Raw genomic sequence first — 17,001 nt, forward strand, 5'->3', positions numbered from 1 at the left:
TCGCATCCACACATCAAGGTCCTGCAGCTGCGGAACATACATAACATAACAGCACACACACACAAATCAGATCACACTCACACATACCTCACACATCACATCGCATCCAAATACTCACAACATCCTGGGATATCGCTTGCTTCTCGGCGGCGATATTGTGCTGTGAGCTTCCAGGACCTGACGGAGGATCACATGGCCAGAAGCATGTGATATCCCCGGATGTTGTGAGTATCAGCGCGTATGTGCAATATCGTCAGTGTCTGTGTGTGTGAGTGTATGCGATCGGGTGTGTGTGAGTGGATGCGATCGGTTGTGTGTGTGAGTGGATGCGATCGGTTGTGTGTGTGAGTGCATGCGATCGGTTGTGTGTGTGAGTGGATGCGATCGGTTGTGTGTGTGAGTGGATGCGATCGGTTGTGTGTGTGAGTGGATGCGATCGGTTGTGTGGGTGAGTGGATGCGATCGGTTGTGTGGGTGAGTGGATGCGATCGGGTGTGGGTGAGTGTCAGCAGAGGAGCACGGCGTGCTGGAGGAGGCTGGGAGCAGAGAGGCTGATCTTGGGGAAGGCTGGGAGGGGGAGGCTGATGCTGAGGGAGGCTGGAAGGAGAGAGGCTGAGCAAACGTGCTCCATCCCCCATGCTGCGCACTCCCCATCGTGCTGCATCCCCCATGCTGCGCACTCCCAAACGTGCTCCATCCGCCATGCTGCGCACTCCCCATCGTGCTCTATCCGCCATGCTGCACACTCCCAAACGTGCTCCATCCGCCATGCTGCGCACTCCCAAACGTGCTCCATCCGCCATACTGCGCACTCCCCATCGTGCTCTATCCGCCATGCTGCACACTCCCAAACGTGCTCCATCCCCCATGCTGCGCACTCCCAAACGTGCTCCATCCGCCATGCTGCGCACTCCCCATCGTGCTCTATCCGCCATGCTGCACACTCCCAAAAGTGCTCCATCCGCCATGCTGCACACTCCCAAACGTGCTCCATCCGCCATGCTGCGCACCCCCCATCATGCTCCATCCGCCATGCTGCGCACTCCCAAACGTGCTCCATCCGCCATGCTGCGCACTCCCAAACGTGCTCCATCCGCCATGCTGCACACTCCCAAACGTGGTCCATCCGCCATGCTGCGCACTCCCAAACGTGGTCCATCCGCCATGCTGCGCACTCCCAAACGTGGTCCATCCGCCATGCTGCGCACTCCCAAACGTGCTCCATCCGCCATACTGCGCACTCCCAAACGTGCTCCATCCGCCATACTGCGCACTCCCCATCGTGCACCATCCGGCATTGGTCACTAATTTTTTGGGGTTTTGTTTTTGCATGTCAGAAATGTTTATTTCTAAATTTTGTGCAGCTATATTGGTTTACCTGGTGAAAATAAACAAGTGAGATGGAAATATATTTGGTTTTTATTAAGTTGCCTAATAAGTCTGTACTGAAATAATTACCTGCACAAACAGATATCCTCCTAAGATAGCCAAATCTAAAACAAAAACCACTCCAACTTCAAAAAATATTAAGCTTTGATATTTATGAGTCTTTTGGGTTGATTGAAAACATAGTTGTTGATCAATAGTAAAAAAAAAATCCTCTAAAATACAACTTGCCTAATAATTCTGAACATAGTGTGATTTGATTTGTTTTTCTTATCAAACTCATCCATTAAACTAAAAAAAAACACATCTGGACACCATACATATGGAATCCATTTTTACTGATCCATTGTAATTATTAACATAGAAAACTAAATTTGCAACTTATTATATAATAAAGTGTTGCAATGCAAAAATCATCTGTTTTTTTTTTTCTTGATGAAAAGTGGATGATTTTACATATGCTAGTCTAAAACCGCCTTAGTTGGTATGTATACTTAACCAAATCTATATATATAATTGCCTTATTCTGTCTGTCTGTCTGTCTGTCTTGCTCCAAAATTGTGTCACGTGACAGTGTCACCGTAAGTGTCATAAAAGTGACAACTGTCGGATTGGCCGCTGGGCTCGGCCTGGCCCCGCCCCCCGCATGGATTAGCCGCTTTGGGCTCGGCCTGGCTCCGCCCCCCCACAGATTGGCCGCTCGCCTCGGCCTGGCCCCGCCCCCCACATGGATTAGCCGCTCGCCCCGGACCTCCGCACGCATCGCCCGTTCCAGCGTACACCGGCTCCCGGTACACATGTGCAGGGAGCAGGCATACGCTGACGCCTCGCCCGCTCAGCCCCGCTCCAACGTACACTGGCTCCCAGTACACATGTGCAGGGAGCCGGCATACGCTGCGGTCAATAATGAAGTGTCATGCAGCGGTGAAAGAGTTAAAGACACTGCAAGACACTTCATTATAGGCAGCAGGCACCCCCAGAAGAGAGAAGACAGAAGAAAGAAGACCCCGCAGTCATACTCACCAGACGCCGACCGGGAGCAGGTGAGCGCATCAAGGTCCTGCAGCGGCGGAACACACACACACACACATAAAAACAGACACACACACATCAGATCACACTCACTCACTCTCACACACACCTCACACACACATCAGATCGCATCCACACACAACAACATCCAGTGATATCGCTTACTTCTCGGCGGCGATACTGTGCGTGCAGTGACCTTCCAGGACCTGCCGGAGGATCACATGGCCGGAAGCATGTGGTATCTCCGGATGTTGTGAGTGTGTGAGCGCGTATTTGCGATATCGTCAGTGTGTGTGTGTGCGTGTATGCGATCAGATGTGTGCGTGTATGCGATCGGATGTGTGCGTGTATGCGATCGGGTGTGTGCGTGTGTTCTGATGTGTGAGTGTATGCGATCGGATCTGTGAGTGTCGGCAGAGGAGCACGGCGTGCAGCACAGCTGCTGGGACCGCCCACCGGAGGGCACAGGGAGAAGTGGGGTGTGAGTGTATGCGATCAGATGAGTTCATGTATACTGTCTAATGTGTGACTGTGGAGCACGATGGGGAGTGCGCAGCATGGGGAATGGAGCACGATGGGGGGTGTGCAGCATGGGAGATGGAGCACGATGGGGGGTGCGCAGCATGGGGGATGGAGCACGATGGAGGTGCGCAGCATGGGGGATGGAGCACGATGGGGGGTGCGCAGCATGGGAGATGGAGCACGATGGGGGGTGCGCAGCATGGGGGATGGAGCACGATGGGAAGTGCGCAGCATGGGGGATGGAGCACGATGGGGAGTGCGCAGCATGGGGGATGGAGCACGATGGGGAGTGCGCAGCATGGGGGATGGAGCACGATGGGGGGTGTGCAGCATGGGGGATGGAGCACGATGGGGGGTGCGCAGCATGGGGGATGGAGCATGATGGGGAGTGCGCAGCATGGGGGATGGAGCACGATGGGGAGTGCGCAGCATGGGGGATGGAGCATGATAGCCACAAGCAGCCTGCTGCGGTTCCTGTTGCGCCCAGGCGCCGGCTGCCGTTCTTGGCCGTGCCTCGGGTCGTCCAGTTGGCTGTTCCTTCCACCACGTCTAAGTGTGGAGAGGCGGCTAGTGCGCATGCGTGCGCCGATTTACCCCAGCCAGAGTCTAAGCCCGGTGTTTTGCCTAGTGAGCATGCTCAGCCTGATTGTGTTATGTCTGAGACTAAGTCCTCAGTTCAGGCTACTGAGCATGCTCCCACAATTAACCCTAACAGCCTCTTTGCACAGGTACTTGGACTTCGTGCTGTGTCTAAGTTCTGGGATGTGCCTACTGAGCATGCTCAAACTGATAGTCTGCTTTCTGAGCCTGTTGCTCAGGCTACTGAGCATGCTCAGGCACTTAGTGCATCAGAGGCTAGGTCCGGTAAGGACCTCACTGAGCATGTCCGTGAGGTGGCAGGCCCTGATAGGGCAGAGGGTGTCAGGTGTCCTGATGACGTGGCAACTCCGGACTGGCTCGCAGAGGCCCGCCCCTATGATCTGGCACCTCATCATTGGTCGTCAGACGATGACTGGTGAGGTGTTTGGGGCGTGGCTGCCATGAGGTCATCAATGACATGGCGGTTCCGGATAGGTCGCATGTGACGTCACTGATGACATGGCACTCTGCTATTGGACCTTGGTGGTTCCACCCTGGGTTTGGGGCGGACCCAGGTTATAAAAGGGGCTGGAGACAACATGGAGGTGCGCAGTCTTCATTTAGAGTTCTTGGTGGCATAAGCCTTGTTGGAAGTGGTAGGTAGGGCTAGGCGAACAGTGCCTGCCACGCCAAGATTCGTGGCTCAGCACATGAGGGTCAGGCGCCGTGCTTCCTTGCTACCGTTCCTGTTGTGCTAGAGCAGTCCAGTGGCGTTAACGGTGCTGCGGCTGCTGTGTCACTTGTTCAGTTGTGCCTCCTATGCACACGGACAGAATACCTGTTGCGTCACCTGTCCGAGAGTGCCCTCTACGCACACGGACAGTGTACCTGCTGCGCCACCTGTCCGGTTGTGCCCTCTACGTGCACGGACAGCGCACCCCAGAACCCCTGTGAAGTTAACAGGGTGTTCCTGGATTGGGTGTGTGAACCGTATTATCCTCCTCGGCTTCCCAGTCAAATGCTACTGGTGTGACTACCTGGTCTGACGTGTCCTTTACACACGTGGCCAGTCGAGTGGTGGCCAGAAACACTAATCGGAGGACCGCTCGGCCTGACGTGTCTTACACACGTTGCCGTCAGGGTACTGTCGCAGCGGTTTTCTCGGTCAACGCTAACTGGTTACCATCCGGCCTGACGTGTTGTTACACACGTGGTCGGAGTAGCGTCCGCTCCACCGAAACGCTAACTGGGTTGTCGTCCGGTCTGACGTGTCCCTACACACTTGAAAGGTTCCTTGAGTTATCTCAGAGCCATCCAGCTCTATAGTCTCCACCTAACCCACAGGGTGCCAGCAGCTCCATTACCATCTGGAGCACGGTGGGCCCCGACTGGCGATTGGGATATATACCCCTGGTCCTAATCTGCCGGTCCCCCCGTAACACACGATGGGAGTGCGCAGCATGGGGAATGGAGCATGATGGGGGATGGAGCACGATGGGGGGTGCGCAGCATGGGGGATGGAGCACAATGGGGGGGTGCGCAGCATGGGGGGTGCGCAGCATGGGGGATGGAGCACGATGAGGATGCGCAGCATGGGGGATGGCGCACGATGAGGATGCACAGCATGGGGGATGGAGCACGATGGGGGTGCGCAGCATGGGGGATGGAGCACGATGGGGAGTGCGCAGCATGGGGGATGGAGCACGATGGGGGGTGCGCAGCATCGGGGATGGAGCACGATGGGCGTGCACACCTCCCCCCAAAACACACACACAGCGCCACACGCGCACCGCACAACACACCACACACACACTGGGAACCACAAACACCGCCCTACACAGACAATGCCGCACACACACAACACCCAACACACAAACACCGCGGCATACACAAATATACGCACATACCGCGCAACACACACACTGCACAAAACATACCTCCCCCAAAACACACACACGCACTCCACACCCACACAAACCGCTCAACACACACAGCACCACACACAGACAACACTGCAGACACACAGCACTCCACAAACAACGCAACACACACAACGCAACACACATACAACACCGCTCTCACACACCCGCACACCCAGACAACACCCAGAACATTTACAGCGCCCTACACAAACACTGGCAACTACACACAACAACATCTATATATATATATATAACAAAAATCATACATTAACTACACAATAAATTCTAGAATACCCGATGCGTTAGAATCGGGCCACCTTCTAGTTGATAATAAACTCCCTGCATTGACTTTAATGTTCTATATAAACCCCATATAAACCCTCATCCAGCAGAAAGAAACCACTTTTTTACCCTGGCAATATCAGGGTGCATTTTAAAAGTTATTATCTCTGTTAACAATACATGAAATCCCAATCTAATGTTACTTCACTGTATGAAAAATAAAAGCATGAGATATCAGGAAAAATATGCTGATGACACTATTTTTGATTATAACTTCCATAACATATTCTGGTATATATAACCAAATTATCATATCTATAATAATAATAACTATGAAACAAGACCGAAGAATACATTTCACCTTCGTAGAAATCCAATGTGCACATAGTACTTCCAATGACTGTATTAAACTCATTGATTTCTTTACTGCATTGAGCCAGCTCTTGTGCTAATTCACTGTCCAATTCAGTACTACGAATCACTGTCCTTCCGAGGACTATCTGTTCAAACTCGGGCTTGAAGCACGGATTTACAGACTGCCTTGTAATCACCACAGATCCCGGATCAATACCTAAAGACATAACACAATAACATCTTACACAAGGTAAAGAAAGCAGGTAAAAACATAGAGGCACAAATATAGAACATTAACTAGAAAAGGCTGAGGGTCATACAAACAGGAACAGTATCCAAATGGAGGACTCTGATAGTGAAAATAATCTGGCCATCATTGCAAACAGGATGGCAGCACTCAGTGTCAAGAAGCTGCTGCTAGAGCAGATCCAATCCATTCATGCATTAAAAAGGCAAATATTTAATATAAAGTACAAATTAAAAAAAAAAACATGTCAGCAAACTGTTTTTACACATGGTATCAATGTGTCGATAATAGTACACTAATACAAATAATACTTTTTTTTCCAGAGATTTAATGTTCTAATAATGAAAAATGTATCATAGAAGCCATATTCAATTGAGGCTGAAGTGCACTGATGGTGTGTCAATGTACTTTGTAGAAGCACTAAGTGCACTGAGGGTGTGTCAATGTACTTTGTAGAAGCACTAAGTGCACTGAGGGTGTGTCAATGTACTTTGTAGAAGCACTAAGTGCACTGAGGGTGTGTCAATGTACTTTGTAGAAGCACTAAGTGCACTGAGGGTGTGTCAATGTACTTTGTAGAAGCACTAAGTGCACTGAGGGCGTGTCAATGTACTTTGTAGAAGCACTAAGTGCACTGAGGGTGTGTCAATGTACTTTGTAGAAGCACTAAGTGCACTGAGGGTGTGTCAATATACTCTTTAGAAGCACTAAGTGCAATGAGGATGTGTCAATGTACTTTGTAGAAGCACTCAGTGCACTGAGGGTGTGTCAATGTACTTTGTAGAAGCACTAAGTGCACTGATGGTGTGTCAATGTACTTTCTAGAAGCGCTAAGTGCACTGAGGGTGTCAATGTACTTTCTAGAAGCGCTAAGTGCACTGAGGGTGTCAATGTACTTTGTAGAAGCACTAAGTGCACTGAGGATGTGTCAATGTACTTTGTAGAAGCACTCAGTGCACTGAGGATGTGTCAATGTACTTTGTAGAAGCACTAAGTGCACTGAGGGTGTCAATGTACTTTGTAGAAGCACTAAGTGCACTGATGGTGTGTCAATGTACTTTCTAGAAGCGCTAAGTGCACTGAGGGTGTCAATGTACTTTCTAGAAGCGCTAAGTGCACTGAGGGTGTCAATGTACTTTGTAGAAGCACTAAGTGCACTGAGGATGTGTCAATGTACTTTCTAGAAGCGCTAAGTGCACTGAGGGTGTCAATGTACTTTGTAGAAGCACTAAGTGCACTGATGGTGTGTCAATGTACTTTGTAGAAGCACTAAGTGCACTGAGGGTGTGTCAATGTACTTTGTAGAAGCACTAAGTGCACTGAGGGCGTGTCAATATACTTTGTGTAAGCACTAAGTGCACTGAGGGTGTGTCAATGTACTTTGTAGAAGCACTAAGTGCACTGAGGGTGTGTCAATGTACTTTGTAGAAGCACTAAGTGCACTGATGGTGTGTCAATGTACTTTGTAGAAGCACTAAGTGCACTGAGGGTGTCAATGTACTTTGTAAAAGCACTAAGTGCACTGATGGTGTGTCAATGTACTTTGTAGAAGCACTAAGTGCACTGAGGATGTGTCAATGTACTTTGTAGAAGCACTAAGTGCACTGAGGGCGTGTCAATATACTCTTTAGAAGCACTAAGTGCAATGAGGATGTGTCAATGTACTTTGTAGAAGCACTCAGTGCACTGAGAGTGTGTCAATGTACTTTGTAGAAGCACTAAGTGCACTGATGGTGTGTCAATGTACTTTGTAGAAGCACTAAGTGCACTGAGGGTGTCAATGTACTTTGTAGAAGCGCTAAGTGCACTGATGGTGTGTCAATGTACTTTGTAGAAGCACTAAGTGCACTGATGGTGTGTCAATGTACTTTGTAGAAGCACTAAGTGCACTGAGGGTGTGTCAATGTACTTTGTAGAAGCACTAAGTGCACTGAGGGTGTGTCAATGTACTTTGTAGAAGCACTAAGTGCACTGAGGGCGTGTCAATGTACTTTGTAGAAGCACTAAGTGCACTGAGGGTGTGTCAATGTACTCTGTAGAAGCACTAAGTGCACTCAGGGTGTGTCAATGTACCTTGTAGAAGCACTAAGTGCAATTAGGGCATGTGAATGTACTCTGTAGAAGCACTAAATGCATTGAGGGCGTGTCAATGTACTTTGTAGAAGCACTAAGTGCACTGAGGGTGTGTCAATGTACTCTGTAGAAGCACTAAGTGCACTGAGGGTGTGTCAATGTACTTTGTAGAAGCACTAAGTGCATTGAGGGCATGTGAATGTACTCTGTAGAAGCACTAAATGCACTGAGGGCATGTCAATGTACTTTGTAGAAGCACTAAGTGCACTGAGGGTGTGTCAATGTACTCTGTAGAAGCACTAAGTGCACTGAGGGTGTGTCAATGTACTTTGTAGAAGTACTAAGTGCATTGAGGGCATGTGAATGTACTTTGTAGAAGCACTATGTGCACTGAGGGTGTGTCAATATACTCTGTAGAAGCACTAAGTGCACTGAGGGTGTGTCAATGTACTTTGTAGAAGCACTAAGTGCACTGAGGGTGTGTCAATGCACTTTGAAGAAGAAATACTGTAAGTGCACTGACATGCCACAAATGTACTTAGAGCCTGATTTGCATATAATGGCTTCTATAATACATTTTCCCTGACAGGTATATCAGATCTCTCAAAAAAAGTTGGAACTTTAATAGGAAAACTGGTGCCATAACCCCTCTTGCATATGTAAAAATGTGCTGACAACTTCTCTTTCGTATCCAGTTAGGACCAGAAATATGTGGACAATGACCGAATCTTCATTATTTGGGCTCTGAATGTCATTTTTTTTTATTTTAAAAGGGCTTGTCTAGTCTAAATCCACAAGTCTGCAATCACTCTATGTGACTGCAGACTTGTGGATCCTCACATCGTGCACACTGTATGCTGTGAGGAGCCGAGTGTACAGTCATGGACAAACGTTTTTTGAGAATGAAACCAAAATTATTTTTTCACATGATCTGTTGCCCTCTGGTTTTTAATTGTGTTTGTCTGATGTTTACATCACATACAGAAATATAATTGCAATCATATTATGAGTTCCAAAAGGTTATATTGACAGTTAGAATGAGTTAATGCAGCAAGTCAATATTTGCAGTGTTGACCCTTCTTCAGGACCTCTGCAATTCTCCCTGGCATGCTCTCAATCAACTTCTGGACCAAATCCTGACTGATAGCTGTCCATTCTTGCATAAGCAATGCTTGCATTTTGCCAGAATTTGTTGGTTTTTGTTTGTCCACTCGTCTCTTGATGATTTCCCACATGTTCTCAATGGGATTAAGATCTGGGGAGTTTCCAGGCCATGGACCCAAAATCTCTATGTTTTGTTCCATGACCCATTTAGTTATCACCTTTGCTTTATGGCAAGGTGCTCCATCATGCTGGAAAAGGCATTGTTGGGCGCCAAACTGCTCTTGGACAGTTGGGAGAAGTTGCTCTTGGAGGACATTCTTGTACCATTCTTTATTCATGGCTGTGTTTTTAGGCAAGACTGTGAGTGAGCCGATTCCCTTGGCTGAGAAGCAACCCCACACATGAATCGTTTCCGGATGCTTAACAGTTGGCATGAGACAAGACTGGTGGTAGCGCTCACCTCTTCTTCTCCTAATAAGCTGTTTTCCAGATGTCCCAAACAATCGAAAAGGGGATTCATCTGAGAAAATGACTTTACCCCAGTCCTCAGCAGTCCACTCCCTGTACCTTTTGCAGAATATCAGTCAGTCCCTGATGTTTTTTCTGGAGAGAAGTGGCTTTGCTGCCCTCCTTGAAACCAGGCCTTGCTCAAAGAGTCTCCACCTCACAGTGCGTGCAGAAGCACTCACACCAGCCTGCTGCCGTTGCTGAGCTAGCTCGGCACTGCTGGTAGTCCGATCCCGCAGCTGAAACAGTTTTAAGATACGGTCCTGGTGTTTGCTGGTCCTTCCTGGGCGCCCTGGAGCCTTTTTGGCAACAATGGAAGCTCTCTCCTTGAAGTTCTTGATGATGCGATAGATTGTTGACTGAGGTGCAATCTTTGTAGCTGCGATACTCTTCCCTGTTAGGCCATTTTTGTGCAGAGCAATGATGGCTGCACATGTTTCTTTAGAGATAACCATGGTTAACTGAAGAGAAACAATACCAAGCACCAGCCTCCTTTTAAAGTGTCCAGTGGTGTCATTCTTACTTAATAATGACTGATCGCCAGCCCTGTCCTCATCAACACCCACACCTGTGTTAATGGAACAATCACTAAAACAATGTTAACTGCTCCTTTTAAGGCAGGAATGCAATGCTGTTGAAATGTGTTTTGGGGGTTAAAGTTCATTTTCTTAGCCAATATTGACTTTGCAAGTAATTGCTGTTAAGCTGATCACTCTTTATGACATTCTGGAGTATATGCAAATTGCCATTAGAAAAACTTAAGCAGTAGACTTTGTAAAAATTAATATTTGTAGCATTCTCAAAACTTTTGGCCATGACTGTACAATCCGACTAAATGGGCGAGGTAGTGTACAGAAAAAAAATGCAAGTATATGTAAAAATGCTTGAAGATAAAACACTAAAAAAACAGAATGCACCCTGCAACACACACAGATGTCAATAATGAATTAGTACTAAAGCAATTGCAACCTTCACTTGCCACTGCTACAATAATATAGTAATAGAGGAGTAATAGAGGAACTTATTTTTATATCAGTTTTCTAGGAAGTGTGGCTTGTACATGGATTGTATGTGATTGTATATGGATTATAGGCTATGTTCAAACGTCTTTTTTTAAGGCAGGTTCGCTTTGAAACCCACCTAAAAAATGGCTAAGAAAAGGCTAAAAAAAAATGAAAATATGCGCTTCTGTGTAAAGAAAAAAAAACAACTGTGCATATGTTAAGCTTTTGAGTGTCTTTTAACCATTTCAAAAGATACCAAGCACCTAAAAGTGACCTGACCAATTTTTAGATGTGACAACAAACACTCTTAAATCTACAATACAAGTTAATTGGAAGTCTTAAAAAATGGTTAAAAAATGTGGAAAAGTGTTAAAAAAAAAAAAAAAAGCTGCTAATCAATAACGGCAAATATCTCCTGAAGCATCTTCCACTTGAAGCAGTGTGTACCAGCAATTGTGTGCACATAGACTGAATTCCATCACTGCAATTCTGGCTAAACGATACAAATCTGCCAGTTTTATAACAGCTATAACAAAAAACTGGATATTACAGAGACATGTACAGTTCAAAAGGTTGGGGTTAACCAGACAATTTTGTCTTTATCATGAAAAACCATACTTTTATTTATCAAATGAGTTGCATAATGAATAGAAAATATAGTCCAGACATTGACGAGGTTAGAAATAATGATTTATACTTGAAATAATGATTTTCTCCTTCAAACTTTGGTTTCGTCACAGAATGTTCCTTTGCAGCAATTCCAGCTTTGCAGACCTTTGGCATTCTAGCTGTTAATTTGTGGAGGAAATCTGGAGATATTTCACCCCATGCTTCCCCCCTGCCACAAGTTTGATTGGCTTGATGGGCACTTTTTGCGTACCATACGGTCAAGGTGATCCCACAACAGCTCAATAGGGTTGAGATCTGGTGATTTGGCTGGTCAATCCATTATAGATCGAATATTAGCTAAATAGTTCATGCATAACTTGGAGGTGTGCTTTAGGTCATTGTTCTGTTTTAGGATGAAATTGGCTCCAATCAAGCGCTATCCACAGGATATGGCATGCCGTTGCAAAATGGAGTGATAGCCTTCCTTATTCAAAATCCCTTTTACCTTTTATAAATCTCCCACTTTACCAGCAACAAAGCAACCCCAGACCATCACATTACCTCCACCATGCTTGACAGATGGCGTCAGGCACTTTTCCAGCATCTTTTCAGTAGTTCTGCGTCTCACAAATGTTCTTCTGTGTGATCCAAACACCCCAAATTTTGATTTGTCTGTCCATAACCCTTTTTTTTTAATCTTCCTCTGTCCAATATCTGTGTTCTTTTGCCCATATTAATCTTTTCCTTTTTCTTAACCAGTCTCAGATGTGGCTTTTTCTTTGCCACTCTGCCCTGAAGGTCGGCATCCCAGAGTCGCCTCTTCACTGTAGACGTTGACACTGGCGTTTTGCGGGTACTATTTATTGAAGCTGCCAGTTGAGGATCTGTGAGGCGTCGATTTCTCAAACTAGAGACTCTAATGTACTTGTCTTGTTGCTCAGTTGTGCAGCGGGGCCTCCCACTTCTCTTTCTACTCTGGTTAGAGCCTGTTTGTGCTCTCCTCTGAAGGGAGTAGTACACACATTTGTAGGAAATCTTCAGTTTCTTGGCAATTACTCTCACAGAATATCTTTCATTTTTAAGAACAAGACATAGACTGTCGAGTTTCACATGAAAGTTGTCTTTTTTTGGCCATTTTGAACGTTTAATAAATGTAATGCTCCAAATTCTCAACTAGCTCAAAGGAAGGTCAGTTTTATAGCTTCTCTAATTAGCAAAACTGTTTTCAGCAGTGCTAATATACTTGCACAAAGGTTTCAAGAGATTTCTAAACATCCATTAGCCTTATAACATAGTTAGCAAACACAATGTACCATTAGAACACTGGAGTGGTGGTTGTTGGAAATGGGCCTCTATACACCTATGTAGATATTGCATTAAAAACCAGACGTTTGCAGATAGAAAAGTAATTTACCACATTAGCAATGTATAGAGTATATTTCCGTTTAATTTAATGTTAGCTTCATTCAAATGTGCTTTTCTTTAAAAAATAAGGAAATATCTAACTTTTGAACTATAGTGTATACACCTATATATTTTATAAGCATAAAAGTCCAGTCAAGAGATTTGTAATTCTAATCACTTGTACTACTCGGTACCTTTGAAAAACTGTCTATTTTTACATAGCAGTACGTTTTTAAGAAATTTCATGACATGATGGTTTTAAGATTATTGCCCATGCAATGCGCCACACTGTTACATGGAATTGGCCTCACTCTATGCTCTATGCGTGAGGCAAAAGTCTATTCTACAATGTAAGTCGATGGCACCTCGTTGTAACGCTCCATAGATTTGCAATATAAAAGCCACTTCTGGTTCATGCAGCATAATCAGACAGTCTACAGATCGGTGACAACACTGAGAAGAGAATCAAAGCGGCGCTTGACCCTGAAAAGCGTAGCATAACTCTGACAGTCTACAGAGCGGATACAACACTGAAAAGAGAAGCGAAGGCACTGGATTCTAAAGAGCACAGCATAACTTGGAACGTCTACAGAGCCATGACAACACGGAGAAATAAAGCAGAGCGGCGCTGGATCCTGAAGAGCGCAGCATAACTCAGACAGTCTACAGAGCAGTGACAACACTGAGAAGAGGAGCAGAGCGATGCAGGATCCTGAAAAGAGCAGCATAACTTGAACAGTCCACAAAGCAGTGACAACATTGAGAAGAGGAGCAGAATGGCGTTGGATCCTTAAGAGAGCAGCATAATTCGGACAGTCTACAGAGCAGTGAAACACTGAGAAGAGGAGCAGAGAGGCGTTGGATCCTGAAGAGTGCAACATAACTCGGAGAGTCTACAGAGCAGATACAACACTGAAAAGAGGAGCGGAGCGGCGCTGGATCCTGAATAGAGCAGCATAACTCAAATAGTCTACATAGCAGTGACAAGATTGAGAAGAGGAACATGGAGTTTTATCCTGAAGAAAACAGCATAACTCGGATAGTCTACAGAGCGGTGACAACACTGAAATGAGGAGCAGAATGACATTGGATCCTTAAGTGAGCAGCATAAAGGCCCTGTCACACACAGAAATAAATCGGCAGCAGATCTGTGGTTGCAGTGAAATTGTGGACAATCAGTGCCAGGTTTGTGGCTGTGTACAAATGGAACAATATGTCCATGATTTCACTGCAACCCCAGATCTGCCAAAGATTTATCTCTGTGTGTGACGGGGCCTTAACTCGGATAGTCTACAGAGTGATGACAACACTGAGAAGAGGAGCAGAAAGGTGCTGGATCCTGAAGAGAGCAGCATAACTTGTACAGTCTACATGTCGGTGACAACACTAAGAAGAGGAGCAGAGCAGTGCTGGATCCTGAAAAGAGCAGCATAACTCAAAAAGTCTAAAGCACAGTGACAACAGAGAGAAGAGGAGCAGAACGACATTGGATCCTGAAGAGAACAGTATAACTCAGTCTACAGAGCAGTGACAACACTGAGAAGAGCAGAGCGGCGCTGAATCTTGAATAGAGCAGCATAACTCAAAAAGTCTACAGAACAGTGACAACATTGAGAAGAGGGACAGAGTGGAGTTTTATCCTGAAGAAAGCAGCATAACTCGGATAGTCTACAGAGCGGTGACAACACTGAAATGAGGAGCAGAATGACAATGGATCCTGTAGTAAGCAGCATAACTCGGATAGTCTACAGAGTGATGACAACACTCACCAAAAATGTAATAACATCAGATTTAGGAAGCTCGCTGAGGATTGCAAAGCCTGTAGTCAGGTGACTGGATTGTCCCAAGCTGAATTCCTTCCATAGGTAGTCCTTGATATCTCAGCTGAATCCTTGCATTCAATGCTGAAGTCCATGTAGTATTATAATCCAGGTTTGGTTATGACTTGACAATCGGATACACAGATCCTATATTGGTATCATGTAGCAAGAGTCTTGCCAGGCAATGGACAGTCCTCCTTCTTATACCCCAGAGCTCTCCATTTAGACTATTGGGGTCTTCACGATTGGTGGATAAGACTGGGCTCTTATTGGCTAGATTTCAAGCCGTATACAAAATATCCCTAGTAGTAATGGTCTCTGGCAGAGATGAGGGAGAGACCGCTAAGTTACATTGCATCTAGCAATACACATAGTAATACAATGGGAGGTTCGCATAATTGATTTGTCTGGGTATCTGACCTTCACTGGCCAAGGCAATTACATGAGTCAACAAGAACTTTAAAGCTGGGTTCACACTAAAGGTACCGTCACACTAAGCAACTTACCAGCGATCCCAACAACGATAGGGATCGCTGGTAAGTTGCTAGGAGGTTGCTGGTGAGATGTCACACTGCGACACTCCAGCGATCCCACCAGCAACCTGACCTGGCAGGGATCGCTGGAGCGTGGCTACACGAGTTGCTGGTGAGCTACCAGCAACCAGTGACCAGCCCCCAGCGCCGCGTGGAAGATGCTGCGCTTGGTAACTAAGGTAAATATCGGATAACCAACCCGATATTTACCTTGGTTACCAGCTCACGCAGCTACACGTGCAGAGAGCAGGGAGCAGCGCACACTGAGCGCTGGCTCCCTGCTCTCCTAGTTACAGCACACATCGGGTTAATTACCCGATGTGTGCTGCAGCTAAATGTGCACAGAGCAGGGAGCAGCGCACACTGCTTAGTGCTGGCTCCCTGCTCTCCTAGCTACAGCACACATCGGGTTAATTACCCGATGTATGCTGCAGCTAAATGTGCACAGAGCAGGCAGCAGCGCACACTGAGCGCTGGCTCCCTGCTCTCCTAGTTACAGCACACATGGGGTTAATTAACCCGATGTGTCCTGCAGCTAAATGTGCACAGAGCAGGGAGCAGCGCACAATGCTTAGCGCTGGCTCCCTGCTCTCCTAGTTACAGCACACATGGGGTTAATTAACCCGATGTGTCCTGCAGCTAAATGTGCACAGAGCAGGGAGCAGCGCACAATGCTTAGCGCTGGCTCCCTGCTCTCCTAGTTACAGCACACATGGGGTTAATTACCCGATGTGTGCTGCAGCTAAATGTGCACAGAGCAGGGAGCAGCGCACAATGCTTAGTGCTGGCTCCTTGCTCTCCTAGTTACAGCACACATCGGGTTAATTAACCCGATGTGTCCTGCAGCTACATGTGCACAGAGCAGGAGCCGGCACTGACAGTGAGAGCGGCGGAGGCTGGTATCAAAGGTAAATATCGGGTAACCAAGGACAGGGCTTCTTGGTTACCCGATGTTTACATTGGTTACCAGCCTCTGCAGAAGCCGGCTCCTGCTGCCTGCATATTTAGTTGTTGCTGTCTCGCTGTCACACACAGCGATCTGTGCTTCACAGCGGGACAGCAACAACTAAAAAATGGCCCAGGACATTTAGCAACAACCATCGACCTCACAGCAGGGGCCAGGTTGTTGCTGGATGTCACACACAGCAACATCGCTAGCAACGTCACAAAAGTTGTTCGTTAGCAGCGATGTTGCTAGCGATGTTGCTTAGTGTGACGGGGCCTTAAGCGACAGCGACAACGACGTCGCTGTTACGTCACCATTTTCGGTGACGTAACAGCGACCTTTTAAGTCGCTGTTATGATCGCTGCTTAGCTGTCAAACACAGCAGAAGCAGCGATCATAACGTCACTGTGCTACATGTGCAGAGAGCAGGGAGCCGCGCTTAGTGCTGGCTCCTTGCTCTCCTAGGTACAGTACACATCGGGTTAATTAACCCGATGTGTGCTGCAGCTACATGTCACAGTGCAGAGAGCAGGGAGCCGCGCGCACTGCTTAGCGCTGGCTCCTTGCTCTCCTTGCTACAGTATACATCGGGTTAATTACCCGATGCGTACTGCAGCCACATGTCACAGTGCAGGAGCCGGCACTGGCAGCAAGAGCGGAGGCTGGTAACGAAGGTA

General features: G+C 46.8%; 1 protein-coding gene across 4 annotated transcripts in view; it reads right to left on the reverse strand.

The window, feature by feature from the left end:
• UPP1 (uridine phosphorylase 1) overlaps positions 1–17,001 on the reverse strand; it is a 178,422-nt gene that overhangs the window by 36,856 nt on the left and 124,565 nt on the right. For all 4 annotated transcript variants that reach the window (XM_075316557.1, XM_075316560.1, XM_075316558.1 and 1 more), the window contains one exon: positions 6,085–6,294. In XM_075316557.1, the coding sequence (XP_075172672.1) occupies positions 6,085–6,294 (210 nt within the window). The remainder of the gene's footprint in view (positions 1–6,084; positions 6,295–17,001) is intronic.

The sequence above is a fragment of the Anomaloglossus baeobatrachus genome, chromosome 6, assembly GCF_048569485.1.
Source record: "Anomaloglossus baeobatrachus isolate aAnoBae1 chromosome 6, aAnoBae1.hap1, whole genome shotgun sequence".
NCBI classification, from domain to species: Eukaryota; Metazoa; Chordata; class Amphibia; order Anura; family Aromobatidae; genus Anomaloglossus; species Anomaloglossus baeobatrachus.